Below are 20,482 nucleotides of genomic sequence, written 5' to 3'. Positions count from 1 at the left end.
TCTAACCAAATTGTACTGTGAGTTAAAAATACCTTGTTCCTCTACGACAATCCGGTTCCTACTTCCAAATTATTATGTAGAATCAAGAAACTCAGTTTAGTAACTGGGAAAATGTTGTAACTTTGTGTGTGTGTATTAATATTATATTAGAGAGAGAGAGAGGAGACAAAATAAGAGGAAAGTCTTCCCTACCCCACTCCACCGAAAAGAATAAAGAAAAAGTACGTGTGTTTGTACAAAACCCATGTGTCCTTTTGTGGGTGGTGGTGGTGGTGGTGGTGGTGGTGGTGGAGAGTTTCGGGGGCTGCTACTGTTACTGTTACCCGACAAAAGCTGTCTACTCACATGCTTATTCCGATCAGACGAATCTCTCTGTCTCTCTCCCTCTCTCTCATTCGGCCCACGTGATATGCCCTTCCCATTCCTGCCCGCATCAAGGGTATTTTTGTCCACACACTTTTTTTATTTTTATTTTATTAAAATAATTACACTTACCTTGTAGATTACTTAAATAATAATAACCTCTCTGCTATCTCATCCATATACTAAATTAATAAAAATATAATAATCAGTTAATACATTCAGATCAACTTCAACATCAACTAAAAAATTAGTGTTATTTTTTAAATTGCTTATAAAAAATATATATATATATATATATACATATATATATTGGAATATTCACCTTGGGTTTAGAGAAATTAGTTATGGACTTACATGAAATATTTATGTGTAAGAATACAAATTCAGCTAGTTTAAACATTAAATAATGAAGAATACTTAATTACTTGTCAGTGAGTAAAATGGAGTTATTCGTTCCTATATAGTTCAATAATAAAATAACACATCATCTTTAATAATAAAATAATCCATACATTTTTTTACTTTTTCGGATCAACCATTGAATAAAAGTATATTGTGTGTTTTAGGTGTGAATTATTTTATTATTGGACCAAATAAGGGTGAATAGCTTCACCCTACCCACCAGTGAGTAATTAAGCATTATCCTTAAATAATGGACCAATAAATTTAGTATACATCAAGTTCTCCCATGTACCAACTAATGCATACAATTGCTTATTTTGACTAATAATTCAATTCAAGCACCCCAATTAAGAAAATGACTTCATAATACCATATTAATATTGTGGCGATTTTGTGAGTGGATGTGTGTGAGCATGTGCAGGTTGGTACCAATAGGTTAAGTGTTATATGTAAATTTAACACCCTTCTATGACACAATACGTTTTAAGGTCGTAATGACTGTGAACCTACCAGAACTCCGAAATTAAGCCTGTTTAACCTGTAGTAGTATCAGGATGAGTGATTCCCGAAAAAGTTTCTAACTCGAGCGAGTGAAAAAATGACAATATTGTGTCTGAATAGTAAAAATTGTTACAAATACACTCAAAAAAAAAAAAAAAAAAAAAATTGTTATTACACATTTTATTGGAAACTTAGATAAATACCATGTAATGGTGGTTTTACCTGCCTTTGGATTTGTAGAGTCCAAAGTGGCAAGTCTCAAAAGTCAAACCTCATAGGTTTATCCACAACAAAGGAATGTTTTGGATTCTATTTTCCCATTAAAAACCGTAGGTTTCAATCTACTTAAGCAAAGTTATGTAGTATAAAACACAAAAACAAATCGCATGAAGGGGACCATTTATAATCAAGTAAAAAACAATTGTGATAAAGAATAAAGTATTAGGGTCCAATCAACACAAAGTTTGGTCATTAATAGAATTGCGTTCACACGATGGGTAATATATGTTTTTTTACATTCTAGGTGTGAGATTTATGGAATTCTACATTATTTTTAAAATATTCCATTTGTAGGATAAATTGTCTCTTTATGTGATAATACGATATGAAGTGTTCCACATGCACATTTCACTTGTTTCGAATAAATAATGGTTACTGTATTATTATATATTTTTAGATTATTGAAATTTTCTTATCTAGACTCAATATGTGAAAGACCTTGTCTTATATGCATAAAGATGTCAATTTAACCCCGGATGGGTTTGGGATAAAGGACGATAATAATAAAGAATTTCAATATATATAAATATATATAAATTAAACATCACAACAGATAAGGAATATAAAAGTATAAACTATAAACTCATTTCTTCAATAATAAAAAAAAAAATTATGCTATAAGATTTTTAAAAAAAAAAATCTTATTAGTAAGGAAAGTTAGCATAATAATAATAAAAAAATACTAATATAAATGCACATAATCATCAAACTAATAAATTACCAGAAATACCCCATCTCGCGTACAAAGAGTGTGTATATTACTCCCAATAATTTTTTTTAAAAAAAAAAAAAAAAAATGGAAAACCAATTTCAAGACTCATCAGCGTGATGCGAGGCTTGGGAGTTGTGTTGTGTTGTCTCTTCCTCTGCTTTCTGTAAAGTTTCCACCGGAACCACCACCACCGGCACGGCGTCGATGCCGTCCCCGCCACCGTCAGTATTTTCCGGCGGCGGCGCACGCAGCACCGGAGGGTCGACCCGGCCGTCTAGACAAGTAGCGCATTTCCTCTCAAGCCAACCTTCGAAGTCGTACTGCCCATGACCCATGATCCGTCTACCCGAACCCAGCCTACCGATGATACAAGCTATCACACCCAAGATTGTGATCACTGCGAGGACCGCGATGACGGGTCCGATTGACCCGTGACCCGAATGAGTCGTGTAGGCTTGTTGGGCCACCGCCATGGGCGGTGGCTGTTGCTGTTGTGGCTCTGTAGACATTTTCAGTGATACCCAGAAAGAGAGACACAATCAACGATGTTAAAGATTCAATTTTTAGAGGCCTTGAAGGGTTTTAGGTCTTGGGTTTAAGAGATTTTGTGTTTTGCGATTGAAAAGATGGCTAAAAAACAGGAGAAGAGAAAATGGGTGAAAATGAAAACAGAAAGCTGGGTTTTTTCAACCAAACTTTAGATCCAAAGAGCCAAAAAGTTTCAGGTTTTAGAGAGAGAGAGTACTTTTAGACTTTGGGAAAAAGTGGGAAAAAAATAAAATAAAAAATGATTGAGCTTTTTCTGCTTAGTGCTTGCTTACCAAAGAAAATGATTGAGCTTTTTCTTGGTGTCCAAACACCAGAAGAACAAATGTATGATAGTGGGAGGAGAGGACGTGAATTTCCCAAAAGAACGATAAAGGTTGAGGAGGTGAGTTTTGGGCCTATGTGAGAGATTTGAAAAGAGCAAATGGGAATCTAAAATGATCTCACTTGTGAAGAAAAGGTACACAACAGAGTAAACTGGTATAAGATTTTTAATGGTATTGTTTTGTTGGGCAATTTCGTACATAGCAGAGTCCATTTGGCAAAATTATTTCTAATACATTTATTTTTATTTGTAGCAAGTTTATTTTTATTTATTTATTTTTGGTGACCTCCAAACAAAACAATAAATATGTCCTATAATGCAGAGACATAGGTAAGACTACGTATATTTAACAAAATTAATTTTTATGTAATGTTTGAGACAACGGAATTAAAACTTTGAAAATGGAATTCAAAGATATTTAGATTAAAATTTGAACTATTTTTTCATTTTCATTCTCAAGGATTATTTTTTTTAGTTGAAGATGACTGAATAGTGGAAGTAAAATTAAACAAGAGACAAACTTGTACCTCATTTTCTTTTCCAAGGTGTAATTACTTTTAGCACCGCATATGTCATTAAGGAAAGACATTTATGTTGCATAAAACCTGATTAAAATGATGATTTGAAAGATACAATTGGTAATTACAACAGAAGCTGCAAGGATTTTATGCCACTCTAAACAGCACATAACTATATATGATATATATATCAAGTGATGGAATTCTAAGAGGATAGGTTAATGACAAATATTCTCATTTCACATTCCAAAGGTTGAAAGTTCAAATTTCTTTGGAGCTACTCTAGGGAATTTTCCCGGTAATAGGCCCTTACATGTAGGACAGTGAGACTACATGTGTTCTGTGGAGAATTATAGAGTGTTCTAAGAGATCCGACATCACCATTATTAGAAATATATATATATATATATATATTTCTAATAATGGTGATGTCGGATCTCTTAGAACACTCTATAATTCCTTGATAAGGCCACAAACTTACAACTACAAAATTACATCCTTTTGGCAATTACTTGTTTGAATCATGTAAATATTTTCATCTCCATCTGGAGAGAGACCTGTTTGGGTTGGCTCATTCCTTCCTTATAATTTGATAATCCATTTATATAAATATCAAAGTGAAGCTACTATCATTGTAGGACCTATATCCATCTTGATTGCTTTCCCTAGTGAGGCAGAATCTAGTAAAGATCAAACACAAAATGGATTATCAAATTATGAGGAAGGAATGAGCCAACCCAAACAGGTCTCTCTCCAGATGGAGATGAAAATATTTACATGATACAAACAAGTAATTGCTAAAAGGATGTAATTTTGTAGTTGTAAGTTTGTGGCCTTATCAAGTTGATTTTTTTAATTTTAATTTTCTTGTTTCACTGATATTTATTGAAGTTTTCCTTTTGTGAGAAGGTGAGGTATGCTTTGTAATTATTTCTTAGCCTTCCCATCACCATCCAAACAGTATTTATGACCATATCATAGCCTGCAAGAGTCTGCCATGAAAACGAAGTGGGAGATGTAATTTTCTATATTCCAAACAGCATTTAATTGGGACCATATCATAGCCTGCAAGACTCTGCCATGAAAATGAACTAGGAGATGAACAAGTCCATTTTTATTTTTATTTTTTATTATTATTTTTATTTTTTGGTAAATAAAAGAGTTGAATAAGTTCTAGGTAAAAGAGTTGAATAAGTTCTTGAAGAATCAAACTTACTTTAAAAAGTAACTACAGAACAAATTAAGCATAATCAATGGATCCTATAGAGTAATCAATGAACCAGAAGTGTTCTAATTATCTTTGTCATTTGTCAAAAGCCATAACACCTGCAATGTCCAGTAGATTTAATTACTATGCAAACAAATAAACTTTTTATTAAACTATGTAAAAATTAGAGCAAAAATACATGTCCAGAGAATGGAAAGTTTTTAAAAATGGCCCATGCAGGTTTCGAACCTGCGACCTTCGCGTTATTAGCACGACGCTCTAACCAACTGAGCTAATGGGCCTATTGATGTTAAGCGAAAACAATAGGTATTTATAGGTTATACGAAACACGGTTTTCAATTCACATAAACGGAAACAACTTATTTTATAAACATAATGCAGCAGAGAATAAATGGAGAAAACAATGAGCGATAATTCTATCCATACATGCCTCAACTCACCTCCTCCTCCTCCTCCTTTTATTTTTATTTTATTGGTTAATTCCAAGATGTTGCCTTAACTGGATAAGAACTTAGTTGTGGTGCCTCATAAAATATAAGGTCTCAAATTTAAATCCTCTAAGTGAATTCTTTCAAACAGGTATTGCTCCGCGCGCTCTGGTCTCACTCCCACTCAAGAACAAATCTAGGAATTCATATGGGGGGGGGATTTATAGATGGGTTTTTTCATAATTTCAATGGGGGCAATTTCAAAATTTTATAAGTATAAATGCAAAAAAATATAAATTTAGGGGTGTAAGATGCAATAATAAAACTTACCCAAAAAAAAAAGATGCAATAATAAAAAATTTCAGTGGGGCCCCCACTGAGCCCTTCACATATCCGTGCCTGCTCCCACTTTGTATGATTTAAATTGTCACTTTCATACCCTAAAAATATTAGGGTATAATACTAAAAAAAAAATCAAGTGGGGACAATTGCTCCGATTGGGTGCATAATAGATCCGTGCTCGGCTATATGTGAACTAATTTGAGTCAAAAATCAAAATTTTACTTAATTTCAAAATTCAAGGTGCATAATAAATCTGTGCCCGGCTATATGTGACCTAATTTGAGTTAAAACTCAAAATCTTACTTAATTTCGAAATTCAAACTTTCAATTTAAGTGTAAGCTTTATATTTACTAATTTCAAGAGGGGCATAGTATAATTTTATAGGCATATATATCAAATTCTAAAAATATTAAGGTATAATACTTTTAAAAAAAAAAATCAATGGGGACAATTGCCCTCATTAGGCAATTTTATATAGATGGGTTTTTTTCATAATTTCAATGGGGGCAATTTCAAAATTTTATGAGTATAAATGCAAAAAAATATAAATTTAAGGGTGTAAGATGCAATAATAAAAAATTTCAATGGGGGCGGATGCTCCCACTGAGCCCTTCACATATCCGTGCCTGCTCCCACTTTGTATGATTTAAATTTTGTCACTTTTATACTCTAAAAATATTAGGATATAATACTAAAAAAAAAAATCCAGTGAGGACAATTGCTCCGATTGGGTGCATAATAGATCCGTGTCCGGCTATATGTGAACTAATTTGAGTCAAAAATCAAAATCTTACTTAATTTCAAAATTCAAGGCGCATAATAGATCTGTGCCCGGCTATATGTGACCTAATTTGAGTCAAAACTCAAAATCTTACTTAATTTCGAAATTCAAACTTTCAATTTAAGTGTAAGCTTTATATTTACTAATTTCAGGAGGGGCTTAGTATAATTTTATAGGCATATATATCAAAATTCTAAAAATATTAAGGTATAATACTTAAAAAAAAATCAGTGGAGACAATTGCCCTCGTTAGGCATAATAGATTCCTGACCGGCTATGTTTATAGCCAACCCAATTGAAAACAACTCATGCTATGTTTAGGAGTATCGAATTGGCGGCTCGGAGGAAATTTAATTAAAACATTAAACTAAATTTCTTCCATCCCAAATTCAAAACATCAATTCGGAACTTCCAAACACAACATCCGCTTATTTGGAATCATAATCCCTTATCAAAATATGCATCTTTATTATCTTACACAATGTAGGTGTGACCAAAACTTTTTGAGAGACTTAAATTGAGCAGAGCAGAGAGAGAGAGCTTATACAACAATCCATTATTGAGACAATCAAATAAAATTGCACAACAACTACTATAAACTGAATCCATCTCAGAGCCACATACTGAGATATAAGAAGTTGTGATCAAACAGTAATCACCACTGTCACTAGCACTGATTTACATATATATCCCGAATTATTGATAAGATTGCTAGATCGCCAATAGATGTGCTAACCACCATACAATTATTGGCTAAAGAACTAATTCTTGCTTAATGTAAAGCTATATTCTGCAACTAATGGTTGGAAACAAAATAGAGCACCACTTGTCCACTCATCACCCTTTAAGGTGAAGTTGCTAGCACAGGGGGCATCGGCTTCCCTCGTCCCATGGTGAAACCCCTTGTTCCATCTGGCATTCTCGGCCCCTTTGTAGTCTGTTTGGAAAAAGCTTCAAACTGAATGGAGCTGCTCGATTGTGGAGATGGGGCAAGCAGGCCGCGACCATTGTGAATCTGAGTGCGTGGTTTAGACTTCCCACGGCCACGACCCCATCCTTTCTTCAATCCGACTGGATTTTCTTCACCCTACAAATGTGTTGACAAAAGAATATGAAATGTGTTCCTCCCGACATCTAAGGCCTGTTTCATTTTAATTTACTTTACGCCATTGCTATTGTTTGAGGCTGATGGTTGGTTATATGGAAGGATGCATGATATGAGATGAGGCGGGTATTTATAATGAACCTATATTGCAAAAGACAACTCCTAAACAGGAAAAAACAAAAAAGCTTGCCTTCATTGTAGGGATTATAGTATCTTCTTTGAACAATTTTATTCAACAATATACCTAACTAATAGTATCAGACAAGAATCTAGTAACTAAGGTTAGACAATATGACAAATTGTACTAGCAAGAACACTTACAATACTCTGAACTACCAATTCCACATTACGAGACTGGGAGGACTCTTCTGTTGAATCATGTAGTGGTGCATCATCATCATCGAAAATCCCATCAAAATCGAACTTCCTGCTCTTTAAAACAGACTTTGGCTGTACATTTTCACCAAATTTTAAAAATAAATAAATAAAATTGTCAGGCAAGCAGAACCATGGAGGACAGAAGTTATGGAAATATAGTAAGATTTCATTCTAGTTGAACATACCGAGCGCCTAAGGAGCAACCTTACACGGAGGCCTTTCCTCCAGTTCCTTTCATCATTTAACTTCTCAACCTGGTGAAGTTGGAAAGCTCTCAGTAGAGTTACAAGATGAGGAAATAAATAAATAATAGCAGAGGAGTTTAAGGTTTATGGTTCAGCAAGTGTTAACATACTGCATCCTCAGCTATCTCGCTATTCTCGTACTCCACCAGTGCATGGAGCTTCAAAAACAAAAGAAAAAGAGTAAGTAAGAAAACCAAAATGTTAAAAAGAAAAACTTCTATATCAACAATACCTTGTTACTGATGACAAAATCGCTTTTGGAACGGGAAGAGTTAGATTCTTGGGGATGGCATATTCGGATGGTTTTCACTCTGTTCAGCCAAGAGATTTTTCATTAATATGCACCTAACATCTTCTTAGCGTGCAAGACGGGAGAAGAAATAATTAGTAACCGGGGAAAAATCTAACCTTCCAACAACACTAAATATTTTCTCAAGGTTTTGATGAGAATGATCTTCAGGTAAATTCTCTGCCACAACAGTGCGTGACTGCAAGGGAGAGGACAAAGACTATATAAATCACACCAAAATGATTTAAGCAGCAGTTTGGATCACCAAAGGGGTAAGAAACAGTCTAACCTGCAATTCCTCTTTGTCTTTCTCAGAAAAAGGGTGTTTACGCCTAACCTTTTTGCCATCATCACTTACAACCTTTATGCCATGAATAAGACTATAAAAATATAATATACTGAAGAAATATAAACCACACACTTCCCTCTCCCCGGCCATCTTTGTATCTAATAAACGCTAAAGTATAAATCGAATAACTTACAAGCTTTGAAGAGGAACGGAGAGCTTGGGAAAGCATTTGGCTATTAGTAACTAATGACTTGATTTTCTTTGTAGATGCAATAAAAGATATTGGAACTGTCACAGCACAACATTCATAAATGAAAAGTTATTCAAATTCACCACTCCAATAAAAGATGCTACAGGCTCCACATGATAATCTTTCATATACTCACCATAGCCATCATGGTCCTTACTAATGTGTTTTGACAAGGACTCATTTGCAAGCAAGCTCATGTCACTGAACTGGTATTCGACCTGTTACAAAAAAAACCTCTTTATATTCAAAAGTGCCCAAAAAATAAACTTAGTATAATTCAAAGTAATTACCCAAGTAGCTTAAAAATGTTATGATAATAAAATAGGAACCCAGATTTAATCTAACATATACGCTTTGCTTGTCGTAGTTTCGGCAAAGGGTTTTGTTATTCTAAGACTCTTGAGCTGAAATAAACTTAAAGGATATGTTACTGGAACACAAGATGTGTCCGGGTAAGGTAAGATATGATAAGCGGGAAGGGGAGACAGCAGGAAGGGGAGACAACGTGAAATAATTGAAGAGAAACATCACCAAAATGTGTGTCTGGGTCCTAAATGGGAAACTGTAGAAGAGAATATGACAACAAAGTTTTTTGAGACGATAAGAGCAGTGGCAAGAAATGTTGAAAACCATAAAGGAATATAAATGCTGTAAAATCCTTCAGTTGAAATCCTAAGAAAAGGTCTTCAATAAGAGAACATTACATTTGCTTAGTAATTAAAACCATTCATAGTTGTAAATGAGACAGGTTTCTTCAGCATTTTAAAAGGTCTCACATTAGATTCAGAAACAGGACTCCTCAGAAATGGGTATGCCACATGGGATGACAGTTTCCAGTACCCATGATATTATTGCACGAGTTAAAAATATTACATGATATTATTGCACATTTTATTATTCCAGACAAATCTTCAAAGGACCAACAACAGAGATGTAATTCTTGAATTGCATCAAGTTGGAAGAAAGCAGTCTTCTAGACTTTTTATTGTCTGCAACGCCATCAACCAAACTTCATATTGATTAGTGTTGTGTGCATGCACACACACACACACGCACATCGAACCATCTTCTTGAAATTAAAATGGCGGAATCGCTGTGGGATGGGGAATATGCAAGGGATCTCATAACCAATAAGCAAAATACAACCCTTCAAAAAAAAAAAAAAAAAAAAAAAAAAAAAGCAAAATACATGTATAACATTGGCTAATCCAGTAAACAGAGTCTCTTTCTTTGTTTTTTTTCCCTCAGAAATTAGACGCATCTAAAAACAACTCTCACAGTTTCACTCACAATTCATAAATTGAAGAAAAGAGTAAACTTGTCATGGACATTGTCACATTAGCATTATTAAAGAAGCTCAAATTCATGGCATTATTTATTTAATGTGTGAAAGAGAGAGAACAAGCATAGAACTAAAAGGATGTTATGGTATCCTAAAATAGGACTACAACCCATTAAAAATATTAATTTGGAATAGAAACTATCACAGAATAGAGTAAACAAACAACAAATCTCCAAGACAGATAATTTACAAGAATAAATTGAGTTTATCATACAATTTTCATCACCAATTAGCGGGAAAAGGATAGTTATAGCAAAAACCCTAAACAAAATTCTTGAAATTTCATCTAAATAAACAAACATAACCCAGAACCAACAATAGCATAAAAACCAGAAAAGACCGACCTGTTTGATGATCTTATGCTGAGTATCGTCAGTGAGGACATTCTTCGAATACTCGGGCGACGTGGCACTGGCTCCGGAAATCAACTGGATTGGTTCTTGATCCCCAACATAAATCCAATCAGACCCACCACTCCCACCGAGAAAGTGGAAGCAGGGATAGAAATAGCCGGAAACGGGCGCTTGGGCCTGTGATCTGGGCACGAATTCTGGTGCCTGGGCATTGAATTTGAAACTACTAGTGGCGCTCTCATTAATGCTGTTCTTCATCTCCATTTCAGGTGTTTCTTGAAACTCTCTCTGGGGTTGTGCTTGTGCCATTTTTTGTTACCGTTGTTGTTCGATTCTCTTTTTTCTCTCTCTGCTTATTTTCTTGAATCTTGGTTCATTCTCTCTCCTGATGGAGGAGTGTTGGCAAAGCGAGGAAGTTGCTTCTCTCCCCTGAAGTTTAGAAACTGTATTTTGTGATATTGAACCCACATTTCGCGCTCAAATATGGGGTTTCTTTGTTCAATAAGAGAGAGAAAGAGAGAGACTTCATCAACTACCTTCCTACACATGACCGTTACTTTTGGGTTTGACCGAATTTTTAAGGTTGAATTTTGTTTAGAGTTCTTTGCCCACCTTTCTCTCTCTTCCCTCTCTCGTGAGACCATACCTTCGTAATAGCTTTGTCTGAGGTCCATTTTCTACCGCTTTTGCAATTTTTTTTTTGTTTATAAAAACTTTTTTAAAGAATTGAAAATGATATTTTCCAAGGCATTTTTGATGAAAATAAAAATTAAAGAACAAAATTTTATAAAATGAATCATTTTTTAGTTTTAAACTTCTTCTTTTTTCATAATCCCAAACCTTTTTTTATTAAATAGGTAAATATGTATATCTTATCATGTAAGAAAAATTGTACCTATTTAAATGACCCACCACATAATTAGTTTTTTCATAATACCATGTCATTGGTGTCACATTGTATTAAAGTTTTTTTCAATAGGACCCCAAAACTTTGGTGGTGATGATTTTGAATCCATTTCAAAATGCAGATGGTTTAAAAACAACCTTCTTTTAATTTTTATTGTTTTAATCTTAATGAAACCAGAAATACAAAAATTTTAAATGAGAACTATTAAAAGGAAAATGAAATCTCTCTTCTTTGCAGGGTTTATCCGTATTTAAGATATATTAAAGCAATATCCACCATTTAATCCGTTGATGTTCATCTTCACTCTCCATTTCATAAATTTGTGTGACGCGGATTTACACAATTTTGCCTCGCACGCGGAATTCCTAACCTCCATGCTACAATGAAGTGATCTCACCATTTTGCCAAGATTTGCTTAGTCACTGCTTTAATTATAATTATTGGGGAATCTTGCTATCCAAATTCATGACGTGGCAATCTTATCTCATATAATCCACTTGGTGGGTGATTTTAATTTAAGGTAAATTATCAATACATGGACTTAGTGGGTGTATACTACATGCTTATGAGGTCAAGGTCATGAATTTTTAATAATTGGATGGACCACCAAAATATTTCTCTAAAATGAACTCTACTTTATATTTTATACCACGCAACAAACTATATTATCATTAGAGACCCAAAACAACTTTTATTTTATATTAACCTTATGTTCCGTTCGTTAGGAAGGAAGTAAATTGGATGGAAGAGAGAGAAGAAGGGAAAGATGAGACATCTATAGGAAAGAGATTATGGACTTCCCTTGTTTTGTTCGGTTGGATGGAAGAGAAGAGAATAACCTACCAAATTCCTTTGTTCGTTGCGAGAGAAAGAAAGAGAGAATTTAAAATTATTTTTATCATTATACCTTCATTTTTTTTCCTGGTAAATAGCCATCATCTTTACTACTCATTAATTTCAATCTAATTTATTGTTTGTTTTAATTATATATATATATATATATATATATATATATATATAAATTTTATCATGTAGGCTGTGTATTTTTTCTTTATGTAGACTATGTATTTTTTCTTCTGAATCTCTTTTTACTAATAAGGAAATTATATAACAAACAATCCATATAAATATATATACTTTCTCCTTTATCTTGCCCTAAACCTTCTCCTTTATCTTACACACACACACACACATATATATATATATGTAATCCTTGTATCCTTGTTTGGTCGAGATCTGGATCTTTTATATATATATATATATATATATACATATATAACACATGAATCATATCTTGATAGGTTTTTTTTTTTTTTTTCGTGAGATGAGATGTGTAAGGTTTAATTTTTAATATTTGGATAGGATAATATTGTACATTAATGAAATTATAAGAGCTCCACTTATTTTCTTAAGAGAGAGGGATAAGACATCCCTCCTATTATCATTTCCCTCCGTGTCTCCTTCCTACCGAACGAAGGAATTTTGTTCCTTCCCTCCTATTTTCTTTCCACCCCTCTTTCTTCCTTCCTATCGAACAGAGCATTAGAGTTTGAAATAAACTTACAAAAGATTCTTGAACAACCTATTTAATATGAAATATTTTTAATTTTTTCACTATAAATTAATCGTTTTCAGTAGATTAACATGGACTTAGAGACTTCTTTAGACAAAAGATATTATATATAAATTAAATTTAACGAAACAGTATAGGCTCTGATATCAAAATTAAGTTCAATCTAACTGGATAGAAGCATGCAAATAACATAGAGATAAAATTAACAATTAAATCACAAAAATGATTGCCGAACCTGATAACGTTCTGATAACGCCTTGTAAAAACGCCTGAACACCGGCAAGAACGAGCCAACAAGCCAACAGTTTGAGTCAACTCACAGAAGAAATTGTTAAATTAAAACTAAAGCTGTTTATACTGGTTGGATTCAAGAAAATTCTAAGATCTACACTGTCTGGTTAAATAAAATCTATACATTTGATCTTTTTGTTGACCGAAATCTTTTGCCTAAAAGTACTTAGAATACTAAATAGGTATAAGGAAGTTTTGAATAAGAGCAAATTGGAAGATTTATTTCATAAGAAATATATACATGGATATACACTATTTATACATGGATACACTCTTACACAGTATTTTACAGAAAGAGAACACTCTGAAATAAAGAAAGCACATTAGGAAACTATAGCTAAAGGCTGGAATGCTTGATGGCTCTTAACTTGATTGCTCTAGAACTCGATGATTTTTGCTTGAGCAGAGAGGCTCCTTTTATAGGGAAAGTGGGAGATGAATCTTCAGTTGAGATTGCAGATGCTGAATAGACGGTTGAGATGCAAGATACTTTAAAAATAAGATGGTTTGAATTATTGCTGAATTATTGATGTCTGCTTTTGGAGAGTCGTATCAACTTTTACTATTGAGGATCAGTTTTCGGTGGATCTACTTTTTATCTATACAGTGTGGCGAATCTGCTTTTTCTTAGATACTCTCAGAAATCTTGCATATTAGACAAATTTCTGTCAGTAGTGTTATCTGGTGTGTTGTCATCTCTGTGCATGTGCATGTGGGCCAAATATGCATCAGGGTTGTCTGGTGAATTGGTTTCTTCATTTCTGTAGGCAAGATCGAATTGTTCAAGTAACATTTTTTCTTCATTTATTATTTCTTCAACTTCTGGAGATATCTCAATCTCTGGAGGAGATCTGATGACATAGGGAATTCTGGCTTTGATGAAAATTTTCATATTTATATTATGGTCGTAGAGTTTGAAACCAGGGTTATAACTTGGGTTAACCTGACGATAGGCTTTATAATAAACCAAATGGTTAAAGGTAGCTGTATCTATATCATTACGAAAGTTATTTACAAAATTAATATGTCGGGTAAGAACTCGAACTTCTGTGGGATCAGAATGAATGTAAATTTGATGTTGTCCCAGAATTATAGCTCCATCTTTTACCCATTCTGGAGGAGTACTATGGATTTGAAGGAGAATTGGACTTTCTGGCATGAAATTATGGGTTTGTTTTTGCTCGAAAACAATGGCTTGGTTTAATCAACTGGGAAAGTTATCTAAGGAGTTTAGATATTCTAGTGGCATTTCTTTTGGTATGGAAATGCTGCTGACCATTCTTAATTCTAAGAGCTTACTTAAGTAACAGGTGGTAGTTCTTGTAGAGAAACAGGTTTTTCTGGTTATTTCAAAAGGATAGAAGAAAACAATATCTACTTCTAATAAGATTATGGTAGGTATGTAGTTGCCAGTTTGTATAAATCGTAAGAAAAATAATGATATCTGGTTCCTTTGAGTGGACTATTGTTTCTGAGGTAATTTTGGATATCAACACATTCTTTGAAACCATCAAACTTAACTTCTTCAAGAATAAGTTCTTTGATATCCTTAGGGAAGAGCTCAATTTGTTATCTTACGATTTCTCTGTAAATTGGAGAGAAAATGGGTAGTAACTTAACATACCTGGTTTGTACCTGCAGAAATTGAACTTTCTAAAGATTTTCATCTTCATTAGTCCTTTGCTCAGAAATAGTTAGTTCTGTGGGATTTATTGTTGTTTTTTGATAAATTAAATTCAACTTTTTAAAATGAGATATAAGTGTCTCATGTTCTTGCTGTAGAGTATGATATGCTTTGTTAGATGTTACAAAATATTCACTTAAAGTATTTAAATTTCTAACGAAGGTTCTATCGGAATTATTTCTCGAAAACCAAATATTATCTAAAATAAGTTTTTGGTCAAGAAAAATATTATGTCTAGCACTGAACTGTTGAGCTGGGTTTTGGATAATCAAAAAAAGATTAGAAGTGTCTGGTATAAGGCTATAGTTGTTGCTGCTCTTTGTTTTCATTCCTGCAAAGTTTAACAATCAATTAGTAATCGAGATAGAATATCTGCTAAATAATTTTATTTTCCTTTAACATGTTCAAATATAGGTTTAAACCCTCATCCAGTAATACAGTTAATAAAGGAAATCCATCTTTTTGTAGACATTCGCTGTTGCTTTGCTTTGTTTGCAAATATGACTATGTTATCACAATCTGTTCTTATAAAAAATTCTTTATCAAGGAATATCTGAAATTTTTCAATAGAGTTGGTTATTCCTAAATATTCTAAATCTGTTGAAGGTAAAGTAGATTGTGCTTCATTAAAGGTTCCACTAGCATGGCGACAAATTTATTCTTCGTCCCGAAAGGATTTTTTTGTGGGTTTTTGAAGAAGTAAACCTGCCCATCCTTGAACTGATGCATCTGTTTGAATTATTTTATAACTATTTTCAAGTGGGAGTTGTAAGGGTTCTAACTAAGTGACTAAAGCTTTAATTTTCTTAACTAATTCTATGTCTTGAATATTAAAACATTTTTGACCATTTTTACCTAATTTTGAGTACAATGGTCCTACTAATTGTCCAAATTTTGGAATAAAATTGCGACCATAATTTAATAATCCTAAAAATGCTTGCACTAACTTAGTTTCTTCTAATTTATCCGGATAATCTAAATTCTTCTGCATAATATGTGGTTGTAATTCGACTTTTTACTACTTATAATGAGTTCTTATGTTATAAATTTGTTTAATATAATTTCAAGATGTTTTCTATGCTCTTCTTTAATTTGACTGAAGACTAGAATATCATTTATGTAAACACAACAAAATATTGAATGTTTATTGAATATAGTATCCATTTTGCGTTGGAACTCTTGTGGTACATTTTTTAATCCAAAAGGCATAACAAACCATTCATAAGGTCCTTCAGGACATGTAAACGCGGTCCATTCAATGGATTCGTCAGCCATACAGATTTGACAAAATCCTGATTTACAGTCAAATTTAGAAAACCATTTTATATCTTGTATTCGATTTATTAAGATATCTTTATTAAGAATTTTATAACTATTATCATAAGTATTATCGTTTAATCTTTTATAATTTATATACAAGCCTTTTCTCTTTTTATTTCAGCATGATTTTTAACCATAAAAGCTGGGCTCCTATGTCTACTATTACTTTTTCTTATTACTTTTAGCAATAAAAGTTCTTTAATTTGTTTTTGGAATTCTTCTTGATCATCTAGGTTATGAGGATTATCTTGTATTTTTATAGTTATGAAAGGATTTATTATATTTAATTTGGCTTCAATTTTATTTTTATACCAGTGTTTCTGTGGATCTTCTCCTAAAATCTCAGTGGTTTCAGCTAATCGTAAAAGATTGTCTATGTTTAATTTGGGATTTTTTAATATAGCTTTATTATTAAGAAAAATCTTTGGTTCATCTAAATGGCTAAGAAACATTAATACTCCAGAAACATCTTCTAAAAATTCAGTTACATCAAATAACTCTTCCGTAGTTTCTTCTGTCATAGGTAAGGTATTGACATAAGTAATAGCTCATTTTTCTTTCTCAGGAATACAATGAGGGTTGGATGAAATAAAGGTTCCTTTCTTAAAAAACTGTAAATCTGTAGGGGTATACATGAATCCTCCAGTGAGTGAGTTTATAAAGTTTAATCCTAAAATAAAATCATGAGTACTGGGAATATTATTTACTACGTAAGTTTGTGGTAAAACAAGTTTTTCATTATTAATTAATAGAGAAACATTTTGAACACAATGAGTTATTGGTAGTTTTTCATTATTATATTGACTCATTTTAACATTATAATGTAATTTTATTAATGCTTCCTCTGGTACTAAGTGTTTTTGAATTATGCTTTTAGATGCTCCGGTATCTAACATAACTGAAGTTTGGACCAATCGTTCTTTAAATTCTAATGTTACCGAAAATTGGATTAGACTAGAGGGTTTATATATAGAATTTATGGATTCAACTAATTTATTTTCTAGCCGGTCTTCATATTTTATATAACAGTTATAACATAATAGGGTTTTACAATAGTCTCTACAATAATGTCCTTCTTTAATGGATGAGTTACATTGTTTGCAGTTGTAAGCTGAGAAATGAAAAGTAACAAAATCGTAATGACATGAGGGATTGCTTATGGTACAAAATGAAATCTTCCATAGAATGAGGTCATTGTTTAAGATCTTCATCATAATTGAATTCTTCATCAATGCTTTCTATATTATATATGCTTTCATTGTCGTCGTCAGAATCATAAACACTTTTTAACTCATATAATTCGTCTATTTGTTCCTCAATATCTTCAAGAATATTGATTTTTTCTTGTATTTGCTTGATAGGGTTTTGTTTATATCTATAAGAGTAATTTGGTCTTATATGACCTGAATCTCCACAAATAAAGCATTTGCAACTTCGTTCCCTTGTGGGTAGTGTATTAACTTTACTGTCTTTATTGTCTTTTTTATCCTTTTTATCTTTAACTATTTTTCGTTTTTTATACCAAGGACGCTTTCTAAATAGTTTAGGGTTGCTTTTAAAGTTCTTAAAATACGGTTTTTTATTATAATTTTAATAGGTTCTACTTTTTCGTAATTTGTATTTTTTTGGTTTAGTTCTTTTGAAGGTTTTCTGAGGTATACAACCATATTGTAGCGGAAAATCTAATTATTTACATACATCAAAAAATTGTTTCTTAATTTGTTTAGACTTTTTACGTTGTCTGCATTCCTTTTTTAACATGTCATAAACATGATTAACTCTATCTCCTATAGTTAATCTATCCCTTCGAGGATTATCTAACCATTTTTCCCAAATCTTAGTTCCTACACTTCTTGGTAATTTCTGAATATATCTATCGAGTAAGATTATGTCTTCGGTTTTTCCTGTGGCGGCGAAATATTCAAAAAAATTATCAGTGTAGTCTCTTATATATCTAAAATCACAAATTTATAATAATTCTAGATTACGTAAGGTTTCATTTTGCTTGATTTGAGTTTTTTCTAATAATCTATCTTCACCTAGTAATACCCTTTTGATTAAACTGGTAAACATTTGTATTGCAAAATTATCTTTTAAGATGGCGTAATCATTAGCATAAGTAACTTTATAAGATTGCCACCAGTTTTGAATTGTGTCTCTTAATAAAGTTTCACAATAAGTTAATGCTTGTGTTCTATTATCGAACCGGGTTAGAAATAGCTGTTCTAATACAGTCTTGTTCCTAATCGTCGATTACTCTTACCCAATCTTGGGGATCGTGTCGTGATATGTCTAATATGGTTCCTGCGTCGTGTGCTGGGATATTATCATAACGTTTACGAAGTGGTGTCCACATGTATATGTCTGGTATATTTTTGTTTTCAACATATGTTTCTTGTGTAGGTTGCAGTCTTTGTCCAGTGAGATAGTTATCGTTTGTTTTATTAGTACTACTAGTTGCATTATGCATTTCTTGGTCTACAGATCCTGTAAGTTGAGAGGTGGAGCTCTCTGATTCTTTTCCTTTTTTATGATCTACTTGTTCTACGACTACAACATTTAATTCTTCTTTTAAAGTGTTTAATTCATGTTTTGTGTAGAAGGATTCAAACCCGACTTTTAATATATTTCGCTTAATATCATCATTATTTTCTTCGCCTAGATAAATGCTTTCTATAAGTTGGTAATTTGGCTTAGGATATTTCTCTTTCAAATCTTTTAGTTCAAGATTGTCAAAATCATGTATTATTTTATCTAAAATTTTGTTTTCTAATTTATCATAAAGGACATTTATTTCTTTAGGAGATTCGATTTCTATTAGTGTAGTTAAAAAGTCTTCTTGATTATCATCATCTAAATTATCCTGTCTTTTATAATTACTAAACCTTATGCTAGCTTCTCCACTAGTTTTAACATATATCATATTACTTTCAGGGATCTTTTTAGTTGTAGTAGTAAGATTAGGTAATTTCCATTATGTTCCTTCATGGGTAATACTGCTTACTTTTCTAACTTATATCATCTGGACATATTTGCTACTAAAAGGTTTAACTATTTCACTGAATTGAGCTTTAAATTTTAAGTTATATTGATTAACGGCTTTTCCCATAAATAAAGTATTAACTAGTAGGTTTTCAAATTTTCCTGTCATATTGTATCATTTTGTGAACATAGCTATCTTAATATGTTTACTGAATTCTCTAATAGTCATCGTGTAATTGGAAATACATCATATGATGGCTACGTTGTTTGCTAAATCTATTTCGGTGCTGGCTATTTGTGCTTGTTGATGGTTATAACATCGGTCATCATACGTATAAGCAAGTGCTCTAGTTCCTATTTCTGCTCTGTTTAATCCTACTAATCCTATCATTATGACACATAAATGCATAAGTTCTAAATTATTATCATTTAACTCTTGACATGCTTCGGGTGTTATAAGGTCTAAAATAACTTGATTGTTAACTACACTTATTTTTCTCTAGCTAAAATGATTATATATCTTGTTCTAGAAGTCTAGTAAATTATTGGAATAAAGGTTGACTTTATTTTTAACCTTCTTCATTCTTTGTTCTATATATTTTTTAGCATCATATTCATTATCATATAAATCTTCTACTCTCATTATTTCTTTGGCTTTTCTAAGGATAATGGCTATTGTGGTATTTGTCTATAAGGTTGTAATAGATTTACACGCATGATAGTTACAGGCGAGAACTGATTAGTAGTTGATAACTTTATATCCTTTATTTTATCTAATAATTCTTTAGAAAATTCTCTGGGAATACTTTCTTGTATTACTTCTAATTTTTTCTGAAGTTTATTAACTTTTTCAGACAACTGGAGTAATACCTAGATTAAAAAGTTATTTTGTCTAATATATATATTAATTGATTGTACGTCTATTTTAAAACTTGTAAATCCTACTGATTCTTTATCAATTTTATAAAGTTCGGCTAAAGCAATTAGATAATCAGGATTACTAGTGCTCATAAAACTATTGTAATAGCCTTTGAATATCGGTTTTAAG

The 20,482-nt window shown here is 32.3% G+C and overlaps 2 protein-coding genes and 1 non-coding gene across 3 annotated transcripts; all 3 read right to left on the bottom strand.

The window, feature by feature from the left end:
* Positions 1-2,237: 2,237 nt before the first annotated feature.
* LOC132285892 (uncharacterized) lies at positions 2,238-3,457 on the bottom strand. The gene has a single exon (XM_059788121.1). The coding sequence runs from the start codon at positions 2,764-2,766 to the stop codon at positions 2,356-2,358; it is 411 nt and encodes a 136-aa protein (XP_059644104.1). The 5' UTR covers positions 2,767-3,457; the 3' UTR covers positions 2,238-2,355.
* A 1,624-nt stretch (positions 3,458-5,081) lies between these two features.
* TRNAI-AAU (transfer RNA isoleucine (anticodon AAU)) lies at positions 5,082-5,155 on the bottom strand. The gene has a single exon. It is a non-coding gene; the product is annotated as a tRNA-Ile (tRNA).
* A 1,779-nt stretch (positions 5,156-6,934) lies between these two features.
* LOC132294048 (la-related protein 6C) lies at positions 6,935-11,331 on the bottom strand. Its single transcript, XM_059791767.1, has 10 exons — positions 10,669-11,331; positions 9,119-9,200; positions 8,926-9,020; positions 8,733-8,804; positions 8,563-8,642; positions 8,387-8,465; positions 8,265-8,312; positions 8,095-8,163; positions 7,853-7,981; positions 6,935-7,513 (listed from the first exon to the last, which is right to left on the bottom strand). The coding sequence occupies exons 1-10, from the start codon at positions 10,984-10,986 to the stop codon at positions 7,271-7,273; spliced, it is 1,215 nt and encodes a 404-aa protein (XP_059647750.1). The 5' UTR covers positions 10,987-11,331; the 3' UTR covers positions 6,935-7,270.
* Positions 11,332-20,482: the final 9,151 nt, after the last annotated feature.

Source organism: Cornus florida, unplaced genomic scaffold (genome assembly GCF_030987335.1).
Source record: "Cornus florida cultivar Cherokee Brave unplaced genomic scaffold, ASM3098733v1 CherokeeBrave_3.0.0_Hap2_Chr02, whole genome shotgun sequence".
In the NCBI taxonomy this organism is placed as follows: Eukaryota; Viridiplantae; Streptophyta; class Magnoliopsida; order Cornales; family Cornaceae; genus Cornus; species Cornus florida.
This window is presented reverse-complemented; position numbering and strand designations above follow the sequence as displayed.

What these genes read in the sequence shown, in the direction of transcription:
- LOC132285892 (XM_059788121.1), bottom strand. Translation starts at nt 2,766, where the DNA reads ATGTCTACAGAGCCACAACAGCAACAGCCACCGCCCATGGCGGTGGCC.
- LOC132294048 (XM_059791767.1), bottom strand. Translation starts at nt 10,986, where the DNA reads ATGGCACAAGCACAACCCCAGAGAGAGTTTCAAGAAACACCTGAAATG. An exon ending in ATATTTAGTGTTGTTGGAAG is followed by an intron (nt 8,466 to 8,562) that starts GTTAGATTTTTC and finishes TTGGCTGAACAG; the next exon opens with AGTGAAAACCATCCGAATAT. An exon ending in ATTTTGTCATCAGTAACAAG is followed by an intron (nt 8,313 to 8,386) that starts GTATTGTTGATA and finishes TTGTTTTTGAAG; the next exon opens with CTCCATGCACTGGTGGAGTA.